Source organism: Geotrypetes seraphini, chromosome 2 (genome assembly GCF_902459505.1).
Source record: "Geotrypetes seraphini chromosome 2, aGeoSer1.1, whole genome shotgun sequence".
Taxonomy (NCBI): Eukaryota; Metazoa; Chordata; class Amphibia; order Gymnophiona; family Dermophiidae; genus Geotrypetes; species Geotrypetes seraphini.
Genome location: NC_047085.1, coordinates 422,188,772 through 422,216,596, shown reverse-complemented (window position 1 = coordinate 422,216,596; position 27,825 = coordinate 422,188,772). Strand labels below are relative to the sequence as shown.

Genomic DNA, 27,825 nt, shown 5'->3' with positions numbered 1-27,825 from the left:
GGGGAGAGAGTTTGATGTAATCCACCAAGGTTATTAAATAGCCTGTCTGAGTACTTTTCCTTAGGACTCTGACGTGGAATATATATCCTGTCAGGCAACTTTGTTGTGGGTGTATTCATTCAAATTTCACCTGCCAGAGTGCCAAGAGGTAAAAGCTTGAAGCCACTCCCTCTAGCCTGGCTTCTTTCTCACGGAAGACATTGACAGCAGCCTTGTGCACAGCAAGATGGATCCTGTAACAAAATAGAAGACGATTTTTCCTTTTCTTTTAACATAAATCCACTGGAATATTTATGGGAATTAATGCCATACTTGAGTTTGTTATTGACTTGCTACCATGGAGATCAAAAACATTGACGTAGGCTCCTGCCAGTTCACGGATTGCAGCCTTAAACATGTTCTGACATTGAAAGTGTGCTCTATTGCTTTAGTAATTGCATTCTTTGCATTAGCCATCTTCCTCTCCTAAAGAATTCAGCCTGTTCTTTATTCATAAGATCCTGTTAAGGGATTTTCTTCAGCTTGTTTCGGCAAATGTTTATTTTCTGCTTGGTTTACTGTTAACCTGGGACCTTCCTGCACCTTGTGATTGCTCATGAGAATAGAAACTGTTTGTTTAAAGTCTCTTCTAACACGCCTGTAGAGATTGTTGTTAGTAGTGCCATGATCTGTTTTCATAAAGTAAAAAAACCCACCTAGTCCTTTTGTCATCTGTTTTGGAAAGATATGACTTTTTTGAAATATTGATTAAGCTGAGAGAAAGAGGGTGGCCTCATTGGAACAGGCAGCATCAAGTAGAATGGATTCTCATCAGATAAGCTGGGCATCTGACATGCTGGATGATTTATGGCCAACTGGCCAAGAGGATGATATATATGAAGTTGAATCTCTTGTGCCTTTGCCAGATCCTTATCCGTTCACCTGGACTTTGAATGATAAAAATGCCATTGTGGTGAATACTACAATTTCTCATGTTAATCACAAAAAAAATGGGCATCTCTTGAAAGTAGTCTCTCAAATCTCCTTGCCCACACCTCCTTACTCAGTAAGTATGAAAGGGACATATATTTTCTGAAGGATTCCAGAATTATAATTGCTAAAATCATCTTTCTTTCCTAGGTAGATTTGTTCATTATATAGTGGTTTCAGTATGTGTGTTCTTTTCTGTATCTGTTCTTTTGTAAGCATTAATTATTTACTATGGAAAAATAAGGGCCTTCTGTTACACTATATAACATCTATTAGACATGACAAAATTGTACTGAGGGGTTATTACTGATCATAAAATACCTCAAAATTATTGATATGTGTGTATAGCTATAGAGCTACACACACATGAAAAATCCTATTTTTTCCATCATCCACAGCTATTGTGAACTTTTATTTTGAATATTATACATTTTTCCCTTCTAATCTAGTAGTTTGAGGCATAGTTGTTCCTTTTTGGGTGCTTGTTTACCATTAATAAGGGAATTCATCAAAGGGCGCTAAGCACTTTAGAATTGTGTTTGCATGCGCTAACCGCTAATTATACCCATAGGAATATAATGGGCTTCTTTAGCGGTTAGCATACGCTAACGTGCTTAGCGACCTTTGATGTATTCCCCCCTAAATTCCCTTTAAGGCCGATGTGGAAACCTTGCATTAAAGCCAAGTGCTGATGAATAGCACACTGCTTTCTAGTGCAAGAATAATGCCAAAGTTTTGCTCCCCAATGCAGTAACCAAATAGCAAACAGGTCCAGCACAAAAAATGTGCAGTGACAGGGAAGAGTTCACTGGATGCATACGCACATGAGCCTATTCTAGTGGTAGCTATATTTTGCACACAATTCGGCATCCAGAGTTGCATGTGCACACCCTGCACTTGTGCTGGAAATGCTATTCTCTGCTTAACATTTTTGTAATACCAATATTTATGAACAGAATAATATTCCACACATGCACAGAAGTAAGCATGTTAAACTCTGGGTGATACAATTTTTTTGTGCTTAGATCTGTGAGTACATGCATCTCAGCCCAGCAATTTACTCTTTGTTCTAGCACCCCTCTCCCTCAATTTTTTTTTTTTTTTTTTTTAAATCTGCACTCTCTATATCAAGGGTGCCCAAAAGGTCAATCGCAATCAACCAGTAGATCGCAAAGGCAATGCGAGTCGATCTCGTGTTCCCTTTGCGATCTGTTCTCCATGCTTCTCCAACGCCAGGCCAGGCGTGAACAAGCGCCAGGCCCACAGCCCTCCCACCCCGACATCAATTCTGATGTTGGAGAGGAAGTTCCAGGCCAGCCAATTGCTGCCTGGCTGGCCCGGAACTTCCTCTCTGATATCAGAATTAACGTTGGGGTGGGATGGCTGTGGGCTCAGCGCTTGTACATGCCTAGCCTGGCGTCGGGAAAGCAGGGAGAGAGAAAGACAGACAGACAGAAAGAAAAGGGGAGAGAGAAAAAGAAAGAAAGAGAGGGAGGGGGAAATTTTGGGTTGGATAGTATTGCCTTATACTGAAGAGTACTAGCATGACTGTTTATGTTTTGGGGTGGGGATTTGGATATCTGGTGTATTAGTTGTATTGTTTTGTGCTGTATTTGCCATTGTGAAAATTCAGTAAATAATTTTTAAAAAAAAGAAAGAAAGGGGAAGGGGCAGGAAGAGAGAAAGAAAGACAGAAAGAAAAAAGAAAGAGGGGAGGGGGCAGGGAGAGAGAAAGAAAGACAGAAAGGAGGGACAGGGAGAGAGAAAGAAAGAAAGGGGGGCAGAGAGAGAGGAAGAAAAAGTTGGACTCATGGAGGGACAGAGAGTGATGTTGGTTGGGGAGTGGAATGAGGTCTGGAGGAGAGGAAGCATGCAAGAAACAGAAAGAAAGAAATATTGGATTTACAGACAGAAGAAGGAAATGCAACTAGAGACTCATGAAATCACCAGACAGCAAAGGTAGGAAAAATGATTTTATTTTAAATTTAGTGATCAAAATGTGTCCGAATTTATATCTGCTGTCTATATTTTGCACTATGGCCCTATTTTACTAAACCGCAATACCAGTTTTTAGCGCAGGGAGCCTATGAGCTTCGGGAGTAGCAAGCGGCATTCAGCACACCTCCCTGTGCTAAAAACTGCTATCATGGTTTAGTAAAAGGGGAGGGGGTATATTTGCCTATTTTTGTATAGTTGTTACTGAGGTGAAATTGCATATTTTAAAGTCATCTGCCTTGATCTCTTTGAAAAAACCCCCAACTATAAAAGATAATTTAACATTTTCTTTGTGTACACTGTGCTTTGTTTTTTAAAATTTTATTGTTGGTAGATCATTTTGACTTGGTCATTTTAAAAGTAGCTCGCAAGTCAAGAAAGTGTGGGCACCCCTGCTATATAAGTAGAACCCAAAATAAAGTTGTGGATCTATAAGCTTGTACTAAAGAGAAGAAACATGAAATCTTTCTAATGCAACTAAAGAATAACCTTTCACATATTTTGCTTTAAAGTCTTGTTATTGAGCTCAGCCTTTTGGTCTCTCTTCTTTGCATCAGCACTAAATAGCTAAGAGCTTTATTAGTTTGGGTTTAAATGTGTGTTGCGCTGGTGTCTGCAGAAGGTTTTAGAACATAAGAATTGCCGCTGCTGGGTCAGATCAGTGGTCCATCGTGCCCAGCAATCCACTCCTGCAGCGGCCCTTAGGTCAAAGACCAGTGCCCTAACTGAGTCTAGCCTTACCTGCATACGTTCTGGTTCAGCAGGAACTTGTCTAACTTTGTCTTGAATCCCTGGAGGATGTTTTCCCCTATGACAGCCTCCAGGAGAGCGTTCCAGTTTTCCACCACTCTCTGGGTGAAAAAGAACTTCCTTACGTTTGTACGGAATCTATCCCCTTTTAGCTTTAGAGTGCCCTCTCGTTCTCTCTACCTTGGAGAGGGTGAACAACCTGTTAGAGAATGACACGGGGAAAAAATCTGTCCCCGTCACTGCCCCGTCCCCGGCCCACCGTCCCCTTCACTGCCCCGTCACCATCACTGCCATCCCATTCACCGCCCCGTCACCATCCCCGCAGCATCCATATAAGCCTTAGTACTGCAATATTTAGTTTATTCCTTCCTTATAAATCAAAGTTCTGGCTGCTGAACTAGAGAAAGAGATGTTCAGCTGGCAGGGCTTTGTTTATAAATTTTTATCAACACAACTAATATACTACTGTATCCTAAAGCAAAAAAAAAAAGAAATAGAAATTTTTTTTTCTATCTTTGTTGTCTGTTTTCTGCTTTCCTCATCTTCTCATTCAATTCCTTCCATCCACTGTGTGTCTTCTCTCTGCGTCTTCCATTTGCTGTTTCTGTGCCTTTCCCTTTACCCCCCCCCCCAATTGGTCTAGCACCCATCTTCTTCCCTACGCTCCCCCATAGTCTGGCATCTGTCTTCTTCCCTTCCAGCGTCTTCTCCCCACTCTGTCTTCCACATTTCCCTTCAGGGTCTGTTCCTCTCTACCCTCCTTCAATGTCTGTTCTATTTATTTCCACCACCACCCTTCCCTCCCTCCTTTACCATCTGTTCCTTTCTACCACCCTTCAGCTCCTCTCGCGCGGCCTGCCTATCTATCTACCTACCTCCCTCTTTCTTACTTTTGTGGCACGTTACAATGTAATTTGTGCAAGCCGCTGGAGCCTGCGAGTTCGGTCCCAAACAATCTCGCTTCTGTGTTCCTATTTTCCCCATTTCTAATATCTCCCCTATGTATCTGGCATTGCCCCCCCCCCATGTCCATATACCATCCCCATGGCATGTCCCCTTTATGTCTCTGTCCCTATGCCCCATGCACATAATTCCCCCTCTTTCTGTTACCTTCCTGTGTCCAGATTTCCCCTATCTTCCTCTTCCACCCCACTAGCTTCTTTCCCTCTTTCTCCCCTCCCCCTGCTTCCAGCATCTGGCTCACCTGCCTGTCCTCCCCTTTCTTTCCTGCTGTGGGTTTCTTTCTCTCCCTCTTCATCCCCTTGGCCCAGAATCTCTTTCCCTTTCACTCCCTCCTTCCTAGTGTGAGCTGGGAACACAGCAGCTCCCTCCCGCCTGATTGCAGCGTTCCGTCAGCTCCCTCCCTCCACCTCACCTTATATGCAGAGTTTGCCGGCTTTCTTTTTCACCCAGCCGCACGCTTTCAAAAAGCCACGCATGCGCGGCTGCTTAGTTGTTCAATCTTCTGCTCTGACGCAACTGGAAACAGGAAGTTGCAGCAGAGGAGAAGATTTAACAACTCGAGCAGCCACGCGTGCGGCTAGGTGAAAAAGAAAGCTGGCAAACTCTGCATATAAGGTGAGGTGGAGGGAGGGAGCTGGCTGAACGCTGCGATCGGGCGGGTGGGGGCTGCTGGACCACTCGATCCTTGATTACTTCACTGTGGAGACAAGACCATTCACCGCTCCACGGGGTGGTGAATGGCCTTGTCCCCGTCCCCAGAGCGACTACTATTTTTTCTTTCCCCATTTCGGTGGGTTACCGCGGCTAGCCATGGGTAACAACCACCGTGTCATTCTCTATAACCGGTCTTTATCTACTAAGTCTATTCCCTTCATTATCTTGAATGTTTCGATCATGTCCCCTTCTCAGTCTCCTCTTTTCAAGGGAGAAGAGGCCCAGCTTCTCTAATCTCTCACTGTACAGCAACTCCTCCAGCCCCTTAACCATTTTAGTCGCTCTTCTCTGGACCCTTTCGAGTAGTACTGTGTTCTTCATGTATGGTGACCAGTGCTGGACGCAGTTTTCCAGGTGAGGGCGTACCATGGCCTGATTTGTGATCCCCTTCTTAATCAATCCTAGCATTCTGTTCGCCCTTTTTATCACGCATTGCGCAGATGGCTTCATTGACTTGTCAACCAGTACTCCCAAGTCTTTTTCCTGGTGGATCTCTCCGAGTACTATACCGGACATCCTGTATTCATGTATAAGATTTTTGTTCCTGACATACATCACCTTACACTTATCCACATTAAACCTCATTTGCCATGTCGCGGCCCATTTCTTGAGTGTATTTATGTCACATTGCTGGTCTTTGCAATCCTTCTGTGCCTTCACTACTCTGAATAACTTTATATCGTCTGCAAATTTAATCACCTCGCTCGTCGTACCAATTTCCAGGTCATTTATAAATATGTTGAAGAGCATTGGTCCAAGCACCGAATCCTGCGGAATTCCACTTGCGATGCTTTTCCAGTCTGAGTATTGTCCATTTACCACCACTCTCTTTTTTCTATCCGCCAACCAGTTTTTAATCTACGTGAGTATTTCACCCTCGATTCTATGGCGCACAATTTTTTGAAGTAGTCGTTCATGCGGGACCTTGTCAAACACCTTCTGAAAATCCAGATATACATTGTCGACCGGGTCACCCTTGTCTATCTGCCTGTTTTGCTCCCTCAAAGAAGTGCAGCATGTTCATCAAGCAAGATCTTCCTTTGCTGAAGCCGTGCTGGCTGGTCCTCATAAGATTGTGATCGTCAAGGTGATCAATGATGTGGTCCTTTATGAGCACCTCTACTATCTTTCCCGGTACCGAGGTCAGACTCACCGGTCTGTAGTTTCCCGGATCTCCCCTCGAACCTTTCTTGAAGATCGGTGTAACATTTGCCACTTTCCAGTTGTCCGGATTCCTTCCTGATTTGATCAACAGATTGGCTATTAGTTGAAGCAGTTCAGCTATAACCCCTTTCAGTTCCTTGATTACCCTCAGATGGATGCCATCTGGTCCTGGGGATTTATCGTTTTTAAGCCTATCAATCTGCCTACATACCTCTTCTAGACTGACCGTCAATCCTGTCAGTTTCCCGTCTTTGTTGTGTATATCCTCTTCAGTAAATACACACACAAAAAATGTGTTAAATTTGTCGGCGATGGCTTTGTCCTCCTTTAGCACTCCCTTTATTCCATGGTCATCCAATGGCCCCACCACTTTATTCGCGGGTCGTTTCTCCTTAATATATCAAAAGAACGGCTTGAAGTTTTTTGCCTCCTTGGCTCTTTTGGCCCCTCAAACTGCCTTATGGCACCTGCTTTGATGTTTGTGCTTTTTCCAGTTTTTGTTCATTTTTGACCTTTTCCATTCTTTAAACAAAGTCTTCTTGTCTCTGATCGCTTCCTTTACCGTTACAATGAGCCATGCTGGTTCCTTGTTCTTTTTCCTCTTGGATCCCTTGTTGATACGCGATATATATAGATTTTGCGCCTCTGTGACTGTATCCTTAAAAAGGGACCATGCTTGCACTAGTGTTTTTACAGTGCTTATCCTCTTCTTAATCTTCTTCTCCACCATAAGTCTCATCCCTTCATAATTCTCTTTTTAGAAGTTCAGTGCCATGGCCTTCGTTCTGGATCAATGTTTTGCCCCTGTGTCCAGGTTGATGTGGATCATATTGTGATCACTGCTTCCCATTGTCCCTTTTACTTCTACACCTTGTGCTGGTCTTCGTAGTCCATTTAGAATTAAGTCCAGAATTGCATTTCCTCTCGTATTTTCCTTGACAAGTTGTTCCAGGAAGCAATTGCCTACAGCATCCAGAACTTGGTCTCCCTAACGCAGCCGGAGGTGCCTAGGTTCCATTCTATCCCCAGATAATTGAAGTCGCCCATGATAACTGCGTTGTCTCCCTTGCAGTTGTGTTTAATCCGTCTGTCATTTCTCCATCAGTTTCTTCGGACTGCCCTGGGGGTCTGTAGTAGATGCCAATCTTCGTTTCCGTTCCATTTGTTCCCAGAATTTTGGCCCATAAAGACTCTACCTAATTTTTTGTTTCCGGCATGCTCTCTCCGGTAGACTCAATTCCCTTTTTTTACCCACTCTGTCTCTGCTGTATAGCTTTTATCCCGGTAGCACAGTGTCCCAGACATTTTCCTCATTCCACCATGTTTCTGTGATGCCGATGATGTCAGTTATCTTTTGTGCCATAGCTTCCAATTCCCCCATCTTATTCCTTAGGCTCCTTACTTTCGTAACATAGAAACATAACATAGTAGATGACGGCAGATAAAGACCCGAATGGTCCATCCAGTCTGCCCAACCTGATTCAATTTAAATTTTTAAATTTTTTCTTCTTAGCTATTTCTGGGCAAGAATCCAAAACTCTACCCGGTACTGTGCCTGGGTTCCTACTGCTAAAATCTCCGTTAAAACCTACTCCAGCCAATCTACACCCTCCCAGCCATTGAAGCCCTCCCCAGCCCATCCTCCACCAAATGGCCATATACAGACACAGACCGTGCAAGTCTGTCCAGCACTGGCCTTAGTTCAATTTTTAATATTATTTTCTGATTCTAGATCCTCTGTTTTCATCCCACGCTTCTTTGAACTCAGTCACAGTTTTACTCTCCACCACCTCTCTCGGGAGCACATTCCAGGCATCCACCACCCTCTCCGTAAAGTAGAATTTCCTAACATTGCCTTTGAATCTATCACCCCTCAACCTCAAATTATGTCCTCTTGTTTTACCATTTTCCTTTCTCTGGAAAAGATTATGTTCTACGTTAATACCCTTCAAGTATTTGAACGTCTGAATCATATCTCCCCTGTCTCTCCTTTCCTCTAGGGTATACATATTCAGGGCTTCCAGTCTCTCCTCATACGACTTCTGGCACAAGCCTCCTATCATTTTCGTCGCCCTCCTCTGGATCGCTTCAAGTCTTCTTACGTCCTTCGCCAGATACGGTCTCCAAAACTGAACATAATACTCCAAGTGAGGCCTTACCAATGATCTGTACAGGGGCTTCTTCCTTCTACTGGCTACGCCTCTCTTTATACAGCCCAGCATCCTTCTGGCAGCAACCACTGCCTTGTCACACTGTTTTTTCACCTTTAGATCTTCGGACACTACCACCCAAAGGTCCCTCTCCCCGTCCGTGCATATCAGCTTATCTCCTCCTAGCATATACGGTTCCTTCCAATTATTAATCCCCAAATGCATTACTCTGCATTTCTTTGCATTGAATTTTAGTTGCCAGGCATTAGACCATTCCTCTAACTTTTTCAGATCCTTTTTCATATTTTACACTCCCTCTTTGGTGTGTACTCTGTTACAAATCTTGGTATCATCTGCAAAAAGGCACGCTTTTCCTTCTAACCCTTTAGCAATGTCACTCACAAACATATTGAACAGGATTGGCCCCAGCACCGAACCCTGAGGGACTCCACTACTCACCCTTTCCTTCCTCCGAGAGACTTCCATTAACCACCACCCTCTGGCATCTGTCCGACAGCCAGTTTCTAACCCAGTTCACCACTTTGGGTCCTAACTTCAGCCCTTCAAGTTTGTTCAACAGCCTCTTATGAGGAACTGTAGCAAAGGCTTTGCTGAAATCTAAGTAAATTACATCTAGCATATGTCCTTGATCCAGCTCTCTGGTCACCCAATCAAAAAATTCAATCAGGTTAGTTTGGCACGATTTACCTTTTGTAACACCATGTTGCCTCGGATCCTGTAACCCATTAGATTCAAGGAAGTACTTTATCCTTTCTTTCAGCAACACTTCCATTATTTTTCCAACAACTGAAGTGAGGCTCACTGGCCTGTAGTTTCCTGCTTCATCCCTGTGACCACTTTTATGAATAGGGACCACATCCGCTCTCCTTCAATCCCCAGGAATCGCTCCCGTCTCCAGAGATTTGTTGAACAAGTCTTTAATAGGGCTCGCCAGAACCTCTCTGAGCTCCCTTAGTATCCTGGGATGGATCCCGTCTGGGATCATACACTTGAGTACATACATTTGAATTTGCGACCTGTTACTTTCTTGCATTTCCTTCCCTCTTGTGTCCCTTTCAATCCGTCAGGATTTCTGTTTTGCCTATGATCCGGTGAGTCTTCCCCACAATCTTCCTGCATGGTATCCTCTGGGTATACCGTTTCCCGAACCATCGACTCTTGGTCAACTGTCGGCTTTCCCCTTCTTCCTAGTTTAAAAACTTCTCAATTTCTTGCTTGCAAGTAGCCTAGTTCCGTCTCCGCCGAAGTGGAGTCCATCCTTCATGTATAGCTTGCTCTTCCCCCAGAATGTCGTCCAGTTGAACACGAAGTAGAATCCTTCTTCCTCACACCAGTGCCTCATCCACGTGTTGACTGCTTGCAGCTCTGTCTGCCCTGAGTACCGGCAGGATCTCTGAGAACGCTACCTTCGGTGTTCTGGTCTTCAGCTTCCCTCCTTGCATCCGGAACTGGTCCTTCAGTGTTTCCCTGCTGTAGTTCCTGTTGCTCACGTTGTTTGTCCCCACTGCCGTATCATCCTCTTCCACGCTGTCTATGATCCTGTCGATGCAGCTCACTATATCTTCTACCTTGGCTCCCGTTAGGCAGGTCACCAGCCGATCCTGTCTTCCTCCCGCTATGTGGCTGTCGACTTGTCTGATGGTGAAGTCTCCCACAATGATTGGTGTCCTCTCTATCTTCTCTTGTCTCTCTAGCCACAGGTCCGTGTCCCTGGTGTATGTGCATCTCTCCAACCTTAGGTCCGTATCCTGTGCACTTCCATCTTCCCTCATCCTGGCATTGGCTTGCACCGGACTCGTCTTCTTGTGGGTTCCCTCTGCTGTTTCCAGGTCTCGCTGCTGTGTCACCTAATTCTTCCTTGTGGTTGTCCTCCAGGTGGTCCTCACTCACTGTAGGTATATCTTGGCAGTTCCACTGTTGTTGGTGATTTTCCACAGCCTCCCTTGATGAACTTCTCTAACTCATTGACTTCTTCCTCAATGGTTTCCTCTGTCTTGAAGTTTTCTGCCTCTCTATTTCTCCTCCTCCAGTGCTCAAAGTGCTTCTAGTTCCAGTATTCTGCCTTCCAGGAGTCTGACTTGTTTCTTCAGGCCCTCCAGTTACTTGCATCAAGTGCATACATAAGACCGCCTCCCAGCGGGGAGGTAGTCATACATATGGCAAATGGTGCAGAAAACTAGGTAGCTCAACGTCCTGCTTCTGTCTGCTGCTTCCATTGCTGTCCGCTTGCCGGTCTGCTGTCTGAAGTCGCTTTTTTTGCACATAATTTTTGCACATAATTAGCTCATTCATAGAACTTATTTTTGTATTATGTACCCACCAATTATGGCTAAACCCAAGTTAAGCAGTAAGCAAAGCCTAGCGCACTTTACTACAGTCAGATGTCTGTGTGGCAGTATGTCTGAAAGAAAGTATAGTATGTTATTCTTGAGCATCCGTACTTGGGAGACGGTGGTGATCAATTTTATGGTTGTAGAGTGAGGTTGTTTGGAATGGGGTTAAATTGTGTAGTTGATTTTTTGTTGTTCATTTTAATCCGGTAATAATTTATTTTATGCATTTTAAATATGAGGTAAATCATTTTGAGCATATTTGTGAAAGTGGTTGATAAACATTAAAAAAGTAAATAGCCATAGTTTGTGTTTATGAACTCTGAAGATGTCCCATGATATGTGCTTTCCATAAACTCTTTTCAGACTTTCAATACTAGGGTATAAGAGACTCCTATTTGTTAAACAGGTCATGAGATGTCACTAGTAATACTTCCAATGGCCTGACCATTCTGTTAAATTCTCAGTCATTTGCCCTCCTCCCACCAACAAATCACTCTGTTTTCCAGATTCCTGTTCAACACAAAATACAGGAAACTTCAACACACTAGGGAGCTCATTTTCGAAGCAAATAGACACCTCAAAATCGCCCAAAAACAAGTCCATCTGCTGAAAAGTCTAAATCATGCTTTTTGAAAAAATACAGTTTGGATGTTTTCCATTGAGTGTCTAGATAGCAAGGATGTGTGTTGTGGATGTTTTGGCTGGGATTAGAGCAGGCCCAAAATTAAGACATCTTTCAGTGATAATTATGGAACATGAAAACATGTCCAAATCAAAAAGGAAGGAGGTTTATATTTAGACCTGTTTCAGTCACATCCAAGTAGCAAAAAGGTGCTCTGATTGACCAGCTGGCCACTGGAGAAATTAAAGCACGACTCATCCATAATCTCCTACCGTGTTTCACTGGAAAATAAGACCTACCCCGAAAATAAGCCCTAGTTCTGTATATCGACCTCAGAAGCCTAACCCGAATGTCTCTGGATTCACCGGCAGCAGTACTTTCCCCTGCCCTCGCCGCACAGCCAAACTCCCGCTGACCGTCCCATCTTTCCATCTCTCCCTCCCTCCCATCCGAACCCCACCGACCCTCCCACCACGAGACGACCAACATACCTCCCTCCTAACAGCAGCATTGGAGGACTCTAAACAGGCTGCTTCGCAGTCTTCTCCCACCAGTGATTCCCTCTGCTGCATCACTGATGATGTCATCAGAGAGGGCCTCGGTGGGAGGAGGCCGCGAAGTAGCCTGTTTAGAATGCTGCTGACGCTGCTGTTTGGAGGGAGGTATGTCGTTGGTCTCGTAGTGGAAGAGTCAGCGGGGTTCAGACAGGAGGAAGAGATGGAAAGGTGGGAGGGTCAGCGAGGGTTCAGCTGTGTGATGGGGAGGGGGGATAGATGCTGCTCGAGAGGAGAGAGTCTCGGTCTTTGTACTATGGTAAGACCAAATAGGTGAGTTCAGGACTTGAAATTTGGAGTTGGCTTGGTATGTTGTACCTGGCTGAGGACTGAATTTATGATGAGTGGAGAAAAGCAAGTTGGCAGTGTGAAGATATAAAATATGGGAAAACTCCCTGGATAGTTGCAGATGAAGGTCTGTGTTGTCAGAATCCCAGTACTGCTTCTAATAGGGAGGGAGGGATACAAACATGTTGCAGAGGGAAGGCACAAGGGGATGGGTGAGAGGGAAGGAAAGATGCTGCACATGTGGGGGAGAGAAAGAAAAGAGGAAGAATTGGGGGAGAGGAGAGGAAGGGAGAGATGATCATTGTACATGAGAAAAATAAGCCCTCCCCCGAAAATAAGCCCTAGTATTTTTTTTAGACCTAAAATTAATATAAGACACTGTCTTATTTTGGGGGAAACACTGTAGTTGATGCTGTCCTTCTTCCTACCCCCTTAAGAAGTGAAACTGAAGGGGCTATCAGGCTGTATTGCAGGTATTATGGGCTTACCCAACAAAGCTGCAGGCAACTCTCAGGAGTAGTTTAGTGGTCAGTGTGGTGGACTATGAACAAGGGGATCCAGGTCCAAATCCCACTTACCTAAGTAGATTTGTGGTAGAAATTGACAGCAGATCAGTGCGGTTGTTCAAAAGAGTTTCTAAACATTATGTATGATGAGATCACTTACTAAACTGCTCAAACCATCGTCATTGAATATATTAGTACATTCACTCGTTATTTCACGACTTGATTATTGTAATGCTTTATATAAAGGTTTACCTGAAAAAGAGCTCAGACGTCTGCAAATAATCCAAAACACCGCTATAAAACTGATTTCTAATGCCCAGAAATATGATCATGTTACGCCACTCTTGAAGAAGGCCCATTGGCTTCCAAGCTCTCATCAAGTCACTTACAAGATTCTGTTATTAACCTTTAAAACTCTTACAACAAATCTTCCTGAATTTATTAACAGACTCCTTATTCTGTGCGCCCATACTAGAACCCTATACTCTAATAATCAACATTTGTTATCTATTCCTTCATTGAGACAACTCAGTATGACATGATCTACCATCTTTTCAATTAATGCTCCTATGCTTTGGAATGCTATGCCTATAGAACTGCGTGAGGAAACTATACTAGAACGATTTAAATCAAATTTAAAAACCTTTTTATTTAATGATGCCTTTTTATAGATTCCTTTCTAATTCTCAAATCAGATGGACCCTCATCCCTAATGGTTTTTTACTCTTTTTTTGTCTTTCTTTCCTATCAATGATATAGTTCTGCCTTTCCACCCTCTTTTTCTGTATGTCCGTGTCTGTTTTGTTCTATGTATCCCTAATTATTTTAACAATGTACACCGCTTAGAAAAATGATAAGCTATCAAATTTTAAATAAAACTTGGAAACTTGAAACCTTCCAAAACCGCCAAATTCTTTTCTGTATTAAATATAGGAGACACCTGATTGTAATGGGGTATAGTTACATAGATTAGATTTTATTCTATTCCTGGAGGGCTCACAGTACAAAATAAAGAAATTATGGTGGGAACTGTATCTGGGTGCCATTGTTTAGTCCACTGCACTGATCACTAGGCTGCCTTTCTAATCTGCAGGCATGTCTGTATGGCCTAGGGTTACCAGATGTCCAGATTTCCCCTGACGGCTTTTCAAAACCCGGCACTTTGTCCGGGTTTTGAAAACTTCTGACGTCAAGATGTCATCCACGATCGTGTGAATGCAACGCGTGATGTCATGCGCACACATGCAATATCATCAAGTTGCATCCATGCATGAGCAGATGCTGTCCCAATAAACAAACAGGTTAAAGGGTGGGGCAGGGTGCAGGCAGAACTGGGCATGCCGGGGGTGTGTGGCCATGGGTCCGTATTTTCCCAAAGGAAAATCTGGTAACCCTAGTATGGCCGTTTCTCTCAAAATGATGCCAGACTGAAATTCTTGTGCCTGTTCTATTGCCGTTTATAAGTTGGACGTGTCAGTTTGTAAAATGGCTCTTCTTTTTAGACGTCTTCTGTACAAAAACATCCATCTTAGAGTTATTTTCAAAAGGGAAACTCAGACATTTTTCCTGTGCGATTATGGCTAAGATGAACGTTTTTCTGGATGTAATGAGCTAAACATCCCAATTCAGACTTGAATGTTTGTTTTGGGGGGGTATTTTTTTAATGTCCCTCTGTGGAGGAGTAAGGGGTTATCTTCCACTAATCATTCCACCTCCTTAAAGCAGGGGCTGCTAGCCCAAGGCTGAGTGGATTACTTGTCCCAGACTGCACTGGGTTTTATACCTTAACTAGGTAACCCTGCTGAGTCCGGGGACAGGCCTCAGGAGGGAGATGTTTATCTGCCACAGAGGAGAATCATTTTGAGAGGTCCCCACGAGAGAGAAAAATCTCTGAGGTCCCAGAGTTCAAGGACCCTGAAGGAGAGAAACCTTCCCCAGCCATGTCTGCATTCAAGCCCTGGGGAGGACTGGAGTGAGAAAACTAGCCGAGAGCCCATCCAGGAAAACACTAGAGAGGTGAGCCTCTAATCTAAGACCTCTGTAAACTGAACCTATTTCTTTAAAGTTAACTTTCTGTGTTTGGAGTGTGGAAGCTGAGCTGGAATAAGTTAAGACTGTTGTTCAAGAAAAGGGGTTTCTTTCTCCAAAATGTTTTTTGGTTTGGACTATTTAACAAGTGAAGTAGAACCACACTTATGGTGCTTTAAACCTGAGAGAACTGGCCACGAGATATAACAGTTAAAAGTACATCTTTGCCTTTCTTGAGCCTATGAGGGGATAGTCTCAGATAGAAGTCTCAATAAAACATTTTGTTGCACCTTCTAAAGTGGCTATTTGTCTTGTTTTGAATACGTGTGTGCAGGACCTCCAGGAAGGTCTGAACTGGATTGTCAACAGATAATTAACCCCCTCCCCCCTTTTACTAAACCGCGATAGGAACTCTATGAGCATCAGGAGTAGCGTGGAGCATTCAGCGTGGCTCCCTGCGCTAATAACCACTATCACGGTTTAGTAAAAAAAAGAGGGGGGGTAAATAAACTGTATAATGCCAAAGACTATACTTCTCTTATTTTAATTTTATTTAAAATTTTGCTTTAAAGGGAGAAAAAGACCTTAGCAGCCTTTCGGATATCAGAGCTGTCCATGTCACTCTGTGATTTTATTTACAACGAAGGCCATCCAGCCTCAAATTTCATTCATACGTCAAAAAATCCTTTTTTTCCCCTGTAAAGTGATGTGGACAGCACCAACATTTCTCCTTTGAAAATAACATTTTAAATAAAATCAAAATAAGAGTTAAGTGTAGTCTTCAGGACTTTAATACCCCAAATAAATGTGCAATATGTGTCACATTTATATTTCCAATCAGAATAATGAACAGTGTAATAAAACAGTTCAGTCCCACAACCAGGCTTCTTAACTTTATATGCACAAAGTTCACAGTAGAAGAAGATGCCCAAAAAGCAGTGCTGTATGTTCTCCAAAATACATATTAACTCCGGCAAAATTATCGTGGTGTTTTGGTGCTATGTTGTCTCTTCATTCCTCCCGGTCAATTTTGCCATAAGGCCTATAAAAGCTTAAACCAAAAAAAACTCTGTGGAGTGACGATGTTCCTAAATGGACTTTATTTGAAAATATCAAAGTTCCAAAGGTACACTGAAATCATCTACATAAGAGCCTTAAAGGACCTAGTCCGCTAGGGATACAGGACCCAACACGGTCTGCGTTTTGACAAAAAGTCTTCTTCAGGGGTCCCTGGGGGTCCTATAAAGGTGAGTACGTGGGGAAACAATTACTATTGTGGTAAAATAATTCAACTGAGCACTAAAAACTGGACCATTTTTTAAAAGAATTTACTCCCCCACCCCTTTTTTTTTTTTTCAAAACCGCAAAAGCATTTTTTTGCTTCAGCTGGTGTGCTGAATGCTCCATGCTATTCCAAGGCTCATAGAGTTCCTATGAGTGTCGGTCGGGAGCAGCGTGGAGTATTCAGCACATCGACTGGTGCTAAAAACCACTTTCATGGTTTTGTAAAAGGGGATGGGGAGTGAATAGCAAGGCTTGTAAGTTGTAATGTTTGTTATGGATCTTAAATCACATCTCAAATTTGTACATTTGATAATACAGTGGTGCCTCGCATAGCGGACGCCTCGCACAGCGAACGCTGCGCACAACGAACTTCAGGTCTTGCTTCCCACAACGAACTTCGTTTCACACAACGAAGTCGCCCGAGCTGCATCGCTTAACTGCCCTCTCTCTGCCTGGCTCCCTGTGCAGTGGCGCTACATATTTTAAACCCCCCTGCCGCCGCTGCTGCATATTTTTAAGCCTCTGCCGCCACCGCATATTTTTAAACCTCCCCCCGCCGCCACATATTTTTTTAAAAAAGCCACCACTGCTGCAACTTTCTCACCCGCTCACTCGAACTGGTGGTCTAGCAAATTTCCCAGCCAGAAGCGCAGACAGAGATCAAGAGCAAGCCTTCTGTGCTACTGCCTGGGCCTGCGCTGATCTCTGAATGGCTGCAGTCAGCTCTCGTGGGACTCACAAGAACTAACTGCAGCCAGCTCTCGCGGGACTCACAAGAACTAACTGCAGCCAGCTCTCGTGGGACTCACAAGAACTAACTGCAGCCATTCGGAGATCGGCATGGGCCCACACAGGCGTGCAGAGGAATTGCTCCTGATCTCTGCGCTTCTGGCCTGTACGCCACTGGCTGGGAAAGATGGGAGGAATTAAAAAAGGTACTGGGGAGTATGTGGGGGGTGATTATAATACACAGCAAGGATCAACAAAACCCCTGTCTCCCCTCCCCTTCACATATATACCCTCTATATCATGCTAACAGCTCTAACAAGATAAATTTATCTTTTTTTATGTCATCTTAGCATATTTTATGCTACAGAACAAATTATTTTTTTTAACATGTATTGTTATGGGAAAACGCGTTTCACATAACGAACTTTTCGCATAACAAACTTGCTCCTGGAACGAATTAAGTTCGTTGTGTGAGGCACCACTGTACTGTAAAATCCCTCATGACAATTATTACAGTCATGTTGTACCAGGGTTACTATTTATGGTCCCCCCATTTTTGTGCCCTGTGTTCTAGCAAATTTTAATCCCTGACCTGCCATGAGCTAAAGATGCTGCATTAGGCTACCTTTTGATGCTTTTATTGACCTGCTTGCTGGTTTACTTCAGAGATGCAGCTCCAGATTAGTACAATAAAACATCACTGATCAACTTCACTGTTTATAGTTGACTTGAGCTGATAGAGAGCAGCACACTGTAAATTGCTTAACACAAAAAAGGGAACCATATTAGACATCTGCCAAAGCCCACAGTATGAAAACAAGGGTGTGAGTTCATTATGTTTGTTTTTACTTAATACTAAGCAGCCATCTGTCTTTTTTTTTTTTCAAAACTGAAACAGGAGAACCTCTGTGAGATATTTCATACTATTTTTACAATTAAGCTGGATTTTCTGTGTGTGATCATATGAACATTATGATCTAACATTTGCAAGTAGTATGTCATATTATGATGATCCAGCAATTTCTTATTCTTGAATGTAATTTAGGGATCTACAAGTTTGGTTCCACCAATTGAAATATTGAATTGCAGGTAAAGAAAGCTCCTGGGATACAAGTCCAAAATATTAAATGACAGTGATTGCAAAATATTAATGAGTATTATATTAATTTAGGCTTCTTTCTTATTTGAAATTATGGACTACTTTAGTAGGTTATAAGGCTTTAGGTACCTGAAATATTGATTAAGATGTTCTGTATTTTGTAATAGTACAAACTAAAACATTACACTTTCAGAAATTGGCTAAAAATAATTTAGAAAACTTTGAAATAAAGAAAAACTAAATTGAAGATTATGAATAAAATATCAATAAAATACAGTATTTATCTTATTAGGACATCTCAACAACTCCCAATCAGACACTGACACCCCAGACACAATAAGTTCAATCCTGACACCAAAACCTTGTCACTTGTCAGGAAAAAAAACTCTTCCCCCACCAGAACTCTATCCACCCTCATTCTCTTTTTCCTAGACCTATCCGGGGGTCAGCATAGATGGTCCCTAGTGCTCACCGGCAGTAGCAATCCTCCTCTCTTGCTGCATATAGTAGGTCAGCACCATCATCCAGAATGGTGAAGATCCCAACTAGCAATAGTACTGGGGGCTGTTGGGATACTGGGGACTGGTTGTGGTGGTGGTGGGGCAAATCAGATGGATAGGATAAGATTGGATTGGGGGGGGGGGTTATGGGCCAAAGATGAGCACCATTCCTGGGATTGGATTGGATTTATTATATTTGGTACATTGCAAGTACGTGAGTATTAAGCAGTTTATAATTCATCTACAATAGAAGTGGAGGTTATAAAAAAAACAAAACTAAAATACATTAGGGATAGGAGTTACAAATTTACAAACCATCGGAGGGTAGAAGAAAGGCGACAGGGTTGATAGAGGGCATGAAAGCACAGGAGATGAGAAAGAGGGCAGGGGTAATGAAGATATGAGAATCAGAGACACAGAGATCAGTAAGTCCACTTGGTTTTATCCTAGGTTCCAAATGCTGAAGTTGTCGTCCAAGCTCACTCCAGCCTATCCAACCATCCTGTTTGCAGGATATTACATTACATTATATCTACCATAAAGTCTGTCCAGTAACATCCTCATGTTTCAAGTTAGTAGAGTTCCCATTGATGCCCTCCCCAGCCCATCCTACACCAAATCACCACATATAGGACACAGACCATGCAAGTCTGTCCAGTACCAGCATTAGTTCTTTAATTGACATCCTTTGTTTTCTAATTAGAGATCCTCTATGTTTATCCCACACTTTTTTTTTTAATTCCATCACCATTTTCCTCTCTATCACTTCCCTCGGGAAGGTATTCCAGTCATCTACCACCCTCTCCGTAAAAATAATTTCTTAACATTGCTTCTCAGACTTCCTCCCTGCAACCTCAAATTATACTCTCTAGTTTTACCATTTTCTCTTCTCTGGAAAAGATTTTGTTCTATATTAATACCATTCAAGTATTTAAAGATCTGTATCATATCTCCCCTGTCCTCCTCTCCTCCATGGTATACATATTTAGGTCTTCCATTCTCTTCTTATATTTCTTTTGGTTCAAACCCCTTAGCATTTTCATTGTTTTTCTCAGGACCGCTTCAAGTCTTTTTATATCCTTCACCAGATATAGCCTCCAAATTGAACACAATACTCCAAGTGTGGCCTCACCAGTGACTTATACATCGTTAAAAAGAATGAAGAGATCTCCAAACCCTGGAAGGCCTTCTGTGGGGTGCCTCAAGGTTCTCCACTTTCCCCCATCCTGTTTAACCTTTTCATGAGTTCCCTCGGAAACATCAAATTCGGTGATGAAAGCATAATGTCCTACGCAGATGACATTCTGCTCCTCATCCCCACAAACAACAACCAGTCAGATGTCACCAGCAAAGTATCAACCAATATTGAAAGAATCCAAACTTGGGCAACAAGCTAAAACTAAATCAAACCAAAATCTTATTCTCCCACACAGCCCAACAGACATCACCGACAAGCATCACTCTCCGAATGGGCCACACCATCATAGTCGATAAAACCTCCAAAATACTAGGCTGCATTCTTGACTCCACACTAACCATGGAAGCCCAAATCTCTAATATTTGGAAAAAGTCCCTCTTCACCATGAGGCAACTAAGACTCATCAGGCCGTACTTTCATCAACATCACTTTGCTCTGATTGTACAGTTGATGATCCTAACACAGCTGGACTACTGTAACTCTGCCTATATGGGTATCAAAACACACATGTAAGACTAATTTTTAACCTGAAAAAATACGACTCGATATCAGCCTTCATCAGGCAACTACACTGGATTCCCATCCCATCACGAATAAAATTGAAAACTACATGCATCATACACCAAATAATTCACGGATACCCAGCGGCTCCACTCATCCAACTCTTCTCAAAAGCATGGTCTATCTCCCACAGAACCCTTAACAGGATACTACTGAACTTCCCTTCAACAAAGAATCTCCAATACAAGCGATCTTTCACTCCATGCTCACCTTCCTTGGAATGAAAACTTGGAATAACCTTGCTGAAACGACCAGAACAGAACCCAACTACACCACATTCCGGAAAAAAATGAAAACCAGCCTCTTCTCAGATCTTCCCTTGCCCCATGTTTCCCCTTTTCTCCTTCCCTACTTTCTTCACTCCCCTCTCTTCTCTTTGTAAGTTGCCTTGAGCCTGCTTAGGTATGTGCGACGCAGAAATAGAAGATTAGATTAGATTATATAGGGGCATCAACACCTCCCTTCTTCTGCTGGTTATTCCTCTTTCTATACAGCCTAGCATCCTTCTGGCTATAGCCACTGCCTTATCACACTGTTTAAATACCATTAGATCCTCAGACACAATCACCCCAAGGTCCCTCTCTCCATCAGTGCTTATCAGCCTCTGAATTCCCAGCACATACGGTTCCCTCAAATTTCTACCCCCCGAATGCATCATTCTGCACTTCTTTGCATTGAATTTTAGTTGACATATGTTAGACCATTCTTCTAAGTTTTGCAGTTCCTTTTTCATGTTTTCCACTCCCTCCAGGGTGTCCACTCTTACAAATCTTGTATCATCCGCAAAAAGGCTAGACTTACCTTCTAATCCTTCAGCAATGTCGCTCACAAACATATTGAACAGAATTGGTCCCAGCACCGATCCCTGAGGCACTCCACTATTCACCTTTCCCTCCTCTGAGCGAATTCCATTAACCATCACCTTCTGGCGTCTGTCCGTCAACCAGCTTTTCTAATCCAGTTGACCACTTTGGGCCCTAACTTCAGCCCATGGAATTTGTTTAAGAGCCTCTTATGAGGAACCATATCAAAGGCTTTGCTGAAATCTAAATAAATTACATCTAGCACATGTCATTGATCCAATTCTCTGATCACCCAGTCAAAGAATTCAATGAGATTCATTTGGCACGATTTACCTTTAGTAAACCCATGTTGCCTCAAATTTTGTAATCCATTAGATTCTAAGAATTTCACTATCCTTTCCTTTTAGCAACGTTTCCATTTTTCCAATAACTGAAGCGAGGCTTACCGGCCTATAGTTTCCCACTTCATCTCTTTGACCACTTTTGTGAATAGAGACCACATCTGTTCTTCTCCAATCCCCCGGAACCACTCCCAACTGCAGAGATTTGTTGATCAAGTCTTTAATAGGACCTGCCAGAACCTCTCTGAGCTACCTCACTATCCTGAGATGGATGCTGTCCAGTCCCATTACTTTGTCCACCTTCAGTTTTTCAAGTTGTTCATAAACACTTTCCTCCATGAACCATGCAGAATCTACTCCATTTTCATGTGTAACTTTGCCAGACAATCTTGGTCCTCTTAACTTTTCCAGATATTTTTGCCTGTCTTCTTTCTGCACTCTTTTCTAGTTTATGAATAATAATAATAATTTTATTACTAACCTCTTATTCCTTATCTTCTCAGCTACTACTTTTGAGAACCAAAGCGGCCTTCTTTTCCTCTTACTTGCCTCACAAAAAGGTCTGTCGCCCAGTTTCGCCACTGCATTTCTACTCCTTCCAGACATTCCCATCCAGACAATTCTTTGACTTAATCCCCCATCTAAACAAAGTTAGTTTTTTAAAGTCTAGAACCTTTACTTTGGAATGAGCCCTCTCTATACCCATCTTAATATGAAATCGTACCATGCAGTGATCACTGGATGCCAGATGATCACCCACTGTAACATCAGAAACATGTTCCCCATTTGTAAGGACTAAGTCCAGTATGACCACATCCTGCGTAGGTTCCATTACCAACTGCTGGAACAGTTCTCCTTGTAGAGAATCCAGGATCTCCCTACTTCTAGAAGACCCCGCAATAGGAATACCCCAATCAACATCCGGCATGTCAAAATCACCTATTAGTAAGACTTCCCCTTTTTTAGATATATTCTGAATATCTACTATTAAATCTCAATCTACTTTTTCCGTTTGTGAAGGAGGCCTGTATATCACACCAATGTAAATATATTCACCATTCCCTCTTTCCAAATTGACCTACAGAACTTCTTCCTTGCCCTGCAGATCCTGCAATTGTGTGGCTTTTAATATGATATTTAACACATAATGCTCCTCCCGCAGCTTTTCTTCCTCCCCTGTGTTTCCTGAACAGATTATAGCCCGATATAACTACATCCCAGTCATGGTTCTCTGTGAACCATGTCTACGTAACCACCTCTATATCCAACTCATGTTTTTCCATCACAGTTTCTAGATCCAGAATCTTGTTTCCCATACTTCGAGCATTAGTATATACTGCTTTCCAGACATTGGCCCCTTTTCCCATCTCTGTAGAGGTATTCAGTGATTTACTTACCTGAGGGCTTACACTTACCCAGGGGCTTTGATCACCCTGCCCCATCACTTCTAGATTAAAGTCCTCTTCAATAGATTAGCCAGCCTGCTGCCACCGACACTTCTTCCCTTCTTTGATAGATGCATACCATCCCTGCTCAGTAGCCCTTGGAAAATAATTCCATGGTCCAGGAAGCCAAAACGCTCTCGTCAACACCATCCATGTAGCCACGCATTCATCTCCAGGATGTATGCTTCTCTGCCCTGGCCTTTACCCTCGACAGGGAAGATGGACGAGAATACCACCTGCACACCTGACTGCTTCACCTTCTCTCCCAGAGCCCTGAAGTCACTTTTAATACATTTGCAGGGATACCTGTCAGTATCATTAGTGCCAACGTGGATGAGCAGGTTCGGATAATAGTCATCAGGCTTTGATGAGTCTTGGCAAGCTCTCCGTAGCATGTTGGATTTTGGCACCAGGCAGACAGCATACCTCCCAGGACATCACATCTGGTCTGCAGATGGATGCTTCTGTACCCCTAAGAAGGCAAATCACCAACCACTACTACCTTACACTTCCTAGTGGTCATTGATCCAGTAATTTTGGTGATTTCAAGCTTTGGTCCTTCATCTCCTTGGGATACTCTCATTTCCTCCACTCCCGGGGCTGCATACTGGTTCTTCAGTTCAAGGGCGAGTGGAGTTACAGTACCAGTCTTGCAGGATTCCATAATCTGAGTCCAGCTGTCTTCCCTCAGCACAGCCTCTTCTTCCCCACTACACTTCATGAACCATTTCATCGATGTACCTCTCATTCCCACGGATGCTTCTCAGAAGGCTACACTATTGCCTAACTGATTCTGCTGAGCTAAAAAATTGAACTATAATGAAATAACCTACTGAAACCCATGTTTACCTTTCCCAAGCTTGAATGCCAGCAGCCAAAGTTTCAAAAAGGTCCTAAACAGATCCAAAGAAGCCTTTTAGTCAACAGCTCTCTCCTCAAGCAAATATATGCAGATTATATACGCAGTTCACAGGTTGTATGGAAATTATTTAATGCTGAGGCTTAGAACCAGGTTTACTGAGGGTTAGGCACTAGACCAGCATTCCTCCCCTCAAGGGTCACCTATGCAGTCTGATCTCTAAGAAAGTCCTCAGAGGTTATTATACTGTTACATGTATTTAAGTTGTTTATTATAAATATCCATTAGATAACTGTATAGTTTTATTTTTCTCTTTTGCTTCTCCAGCTTGATCATGCTAAGGCTGCACAGACAGAGCTCATACGAGAGTCCATCAAAAGGAAGGAGGAGATCTCTGAATTGCTCAAATGCCAGGAAGACCTGCAAGAGAGACTCTCAGAGGAGGCTAAAGCAAGAGAACGGTTGGCTCTTGAACTGAGTAGAGCAGAGGGTAAGTTTAATGCTCTGCTTATGTAGACTTGGATAAAAGTAGAAATTGAAAATCATAACTAATAATGGAAGACTTTGAACTATAATTAGAGCAATTACATGCACTGTGGTATCCCTAGCAGGTCAAAGTGCAGTATTGTTTCTTTGGGATCCAAAGAAGAGAGGCAGCCTGAGGGAAGAGAGAAGGTATTTAGTAAGGGTGCAGGTACAGTAATCAGAGCTTACATGCACATGAGGGAGAGGGAGAATTATCAGAGGGAATATGCAGAAAAGGTGTGAGAATTAATCTATTTTTCCTCCCTGTTTTGGTTCAAGATACCACATCCCCCTCCCCTTCTCTTCGCAGCTTTAGAAATACTCTGTCCTTTCCCCCTACTCCATTTACCCCAATTATTCCTTTCATAATATATCTCTCTGCCCCTAACTTCCTGAGATCACTTGCCAATCACCCTTGATTTTCCCTGCCCATTCTTTAGATCTCATCCCCCACCACTATTCTCTATGTCCATTCTGATCATTTTAGTGCCTGGGACAAGAAAGCATATTTGTAGCCTAATGCTGAGAAGCAGTGTGGAGAACCAGATATCCCTTCCCCCCATGAAAAGTTGTCTGGACACACATGAGATGTTAGAAAACAATTTCATTTTGTTAGTAAATTTACATTATTTATCTTTGCGTTGTGTTTACAAGGTTGCTGAAGAATTTGGCAAACCCATTCTTCAGGAAACTAGGAGCTGTGCATATGGCATGCTATATACTGAAGGTGCAATCTTTAGTACTCTTTCTTTTTTTAATTTTAATTTTATTACATTTTCAAAGTTTAAACAATAAAGTACAAGAAATATTCATTGGATGCACATTGGATGCATTTATGTGAGATTATGAATAATGTTTCATGCAAAGAAGTTAGCTCGTTAATAACTAATGCATTGTACTGTTTTTATCTATTTTGTATGTCGATTGCAAACTGCTTAGATTAGTATGTACTGTACATTTTAAAATAAATAAAAGTCAAAACAAATAAACCAACCAACTTAAATTTTCCCCCCTCCTTCCACCCTTATTTTCCCCTTGTAGACGAGATATCCAAGTCAAAATGGTCTATATAGTCTTTAATGATTTATTCAGAGTCCCAGTTTATATTTAGGCATTGTTGTCAATCTATACTTGGCATACCTTTGTTCTAATTTCACCTCCAGTCTGGGGCTGTTCTCTGTTTCAAATGTGCAGTGACTACTATTCTGGCTGTCATCACTCCCAACTACAGGAAATCATCCTTTCCCTCAATCAACTCCAGCACTGCAATATTCAATAGTAGACGTTATAGGAGCTATCTTTCAATGACTTTTGGGCCTAATTAAAGTGAACAAGTGACATCAGCAAATAAACTGATCTTACGATTATTACTATGGGTCTGCACCCCAGTAATCCCTTCTTGCGCCCTTACCATACTTTTTGCCAGTGGCTCAATTATGAGTGCAAAAAGAATTGGTGAGAGGGGTATCCTTGTCAAGTACCCCTATAAAGCTCAAAATTCTACAAGTATCCACCATTCACTCAAAAACAGGCTAAAGGAGCATTATACACAGAATGAATCCAGCCTTAATTTAACCAGCAGTTTAAACATAAAAGGCCAGGATACCCTGTCAAATACTTTTGCAATGTCCACTGACAGCATTATCAAATAGCTCTAACCATCAAATTCAATACTCACCTGATTTTGTCTCTCATCTCTCTCCCTGTAACAAATTCTGATGGATCAGCCTAGGTACCCAACAAACAAGGCTCTCAGGTAGGATTCATATAAAAATTTGTGTATCAATGCCAAGCAAGGGAATTAGGCAGTAGGAGCCACTGCCGGAAGAAGTTCCCTGACTACGACGGATCCCCTTATGAGCAGCACCTGGGATAGACTCCCCCCCCCCCTCCCACACACACACACACACACTTGGTAGGCCACTGCATTTTGTGTGGAAGTATAAGCAGATAGGTGCTGAACAGAATAAGAGAGATAGGCATGTCTTGCATCTGTTATGCTGAATTTTTTCTTGCACATATTTGTATTACAGTACATATTAAAAAAAGACTGCTTAGGGTATATTGATTACTGGTACTTCATCTGGGAGGAGGATATTTATTTATTCATTCAATTTTGTATACCAGGAGGGGCCTAAGACAACTGGGCCGATTCCAGTTGACCCAGGCGCCTTAAGCCCCACCTGTGGGTGGGGTTTGAGCTGCCTGGGCCAATCAGGCCCTAAGGCCAGCCATTCCGGAGATGGCTGGCCTGTTGAACGGACGGGCTTAGCACCAACAATTTTTAAGGTACAGGGAGGGGGGTGGGGGGGTCGTAGGGTCGGCAAGGGTGATCGGGGGTTCAGGGGCGCGGTCGTGGGGGGGTTGTGTCAAGGGCAGGAGGGCCTGGGATCCCTCCTGCCTGTATTTTAGTGGGGGGTGGGAGTTAGGGGGTATCTCTGGGCCAGGAAGGTTTGGGCTCCCTCCTGGCCGGATCGTGGGGGGGAAGGGGGTTGGAGATCGCTGGGCCAGGAGGGCTTGGGCTCCCTCCTGGCCCCTTCGGACTCGGGGTGGGGTTGGGGATCGCAGGGCAAGAGGGCTTGGGCTCCCTCTTCCCCCGATGCTGTCGGGGAGTTGGCGGGGCAAGAGGGCTTGGGCTCCCTCTTGCCCCGAACGTAGTTGGGGGTTCGGGGTGCCACCGGGGCAAGAGGGCTTGGGCTCCCTCTTGCCCCAATGCTGTCGGGGGTTCGGGGTGTTGCCGGGCAGGAGAGCTTGGGCCCCCTCCTGCCCGATCGTAATAGCCGGGGGAGGGCTGATCGCTGCAGGAGAGATTGCTCATCTCTCCTGGCAGCTATGGTGATCGCCCACCCCCCTCCGAACCATGTCAGTTCAGGGTGAGGATCGCCGGCAGGGGAGATGCCCTGCCACGATGCTCACCCCGACGTGCCTTGGTTCGGAGGGGGATGGGCGATCACCATTGAGGCAGGAGAGATGAGCCATCTTTCCTGCAGTGATAGGCAGGTTGCTGGGGCCGCTGAGCTGCAGCGATCAGCTCAGCCGTCCCTTTTGCAGCTCTTATACCTGTTTTGACTTGGTCTAAGTCAAAACGTATAAGTGCTGAGTTTATCGCTTCCTGGCCTCCTGGAGCCTAGTTTAATTAATACTCCCTGTCTAGGCCAATATATTCCTGTAGTTTTAGGAAATAGAAAGTCTTTGAAAAAAAAAAAAAATTCTCTTGCGGAACTTTAATACTTTGAAACAAATCTCTCCTGTTAACAAGGCCTTGGATGTATTTACAGAATCTCTTACTCCTGTACCAGTTCTTTATTGCAATGCAAGATCTGTTTCTTTTAGGGACCTGTTAGATGACTCAGATCCTGGTCTAATGCTTATTACTGAGTCTTGGATTTCCCAGGAAGATACATTTTACCAGAGTGAACTTTGC

General features: G+C 43.3%; 1 protein-coding gene across 8 annotated transcripts in view; it reads left to right on the top strand.

The window, feature by feature from the left end:
- AKAP9 (A-kinase anchoring protein 9) overlaps nt 1-27,825 on the top strand; it is a 409,648-nt gene that overhangs the window by 231,287 nt on the left and 150,536 nt on the right. For 7 of the 8 annotated variants that reach the window (XM_033931174.1, XM_033931171.1, XM_033931173.1 and 4 more), the window contains one exon: nt 24,204-24,366. In XM_033931174.1, the coding sequence (XP_033787065.1) occupies nt 24,204-24,366 (163 nt within the window). Of the gene's footprint in view, nt 1-213; nt 1,046-24,203; nt 24,367-27,825 lie in introns of those variants that run through there. The other variant, XM_033931177.1, reaches the window with a different exon arrangement.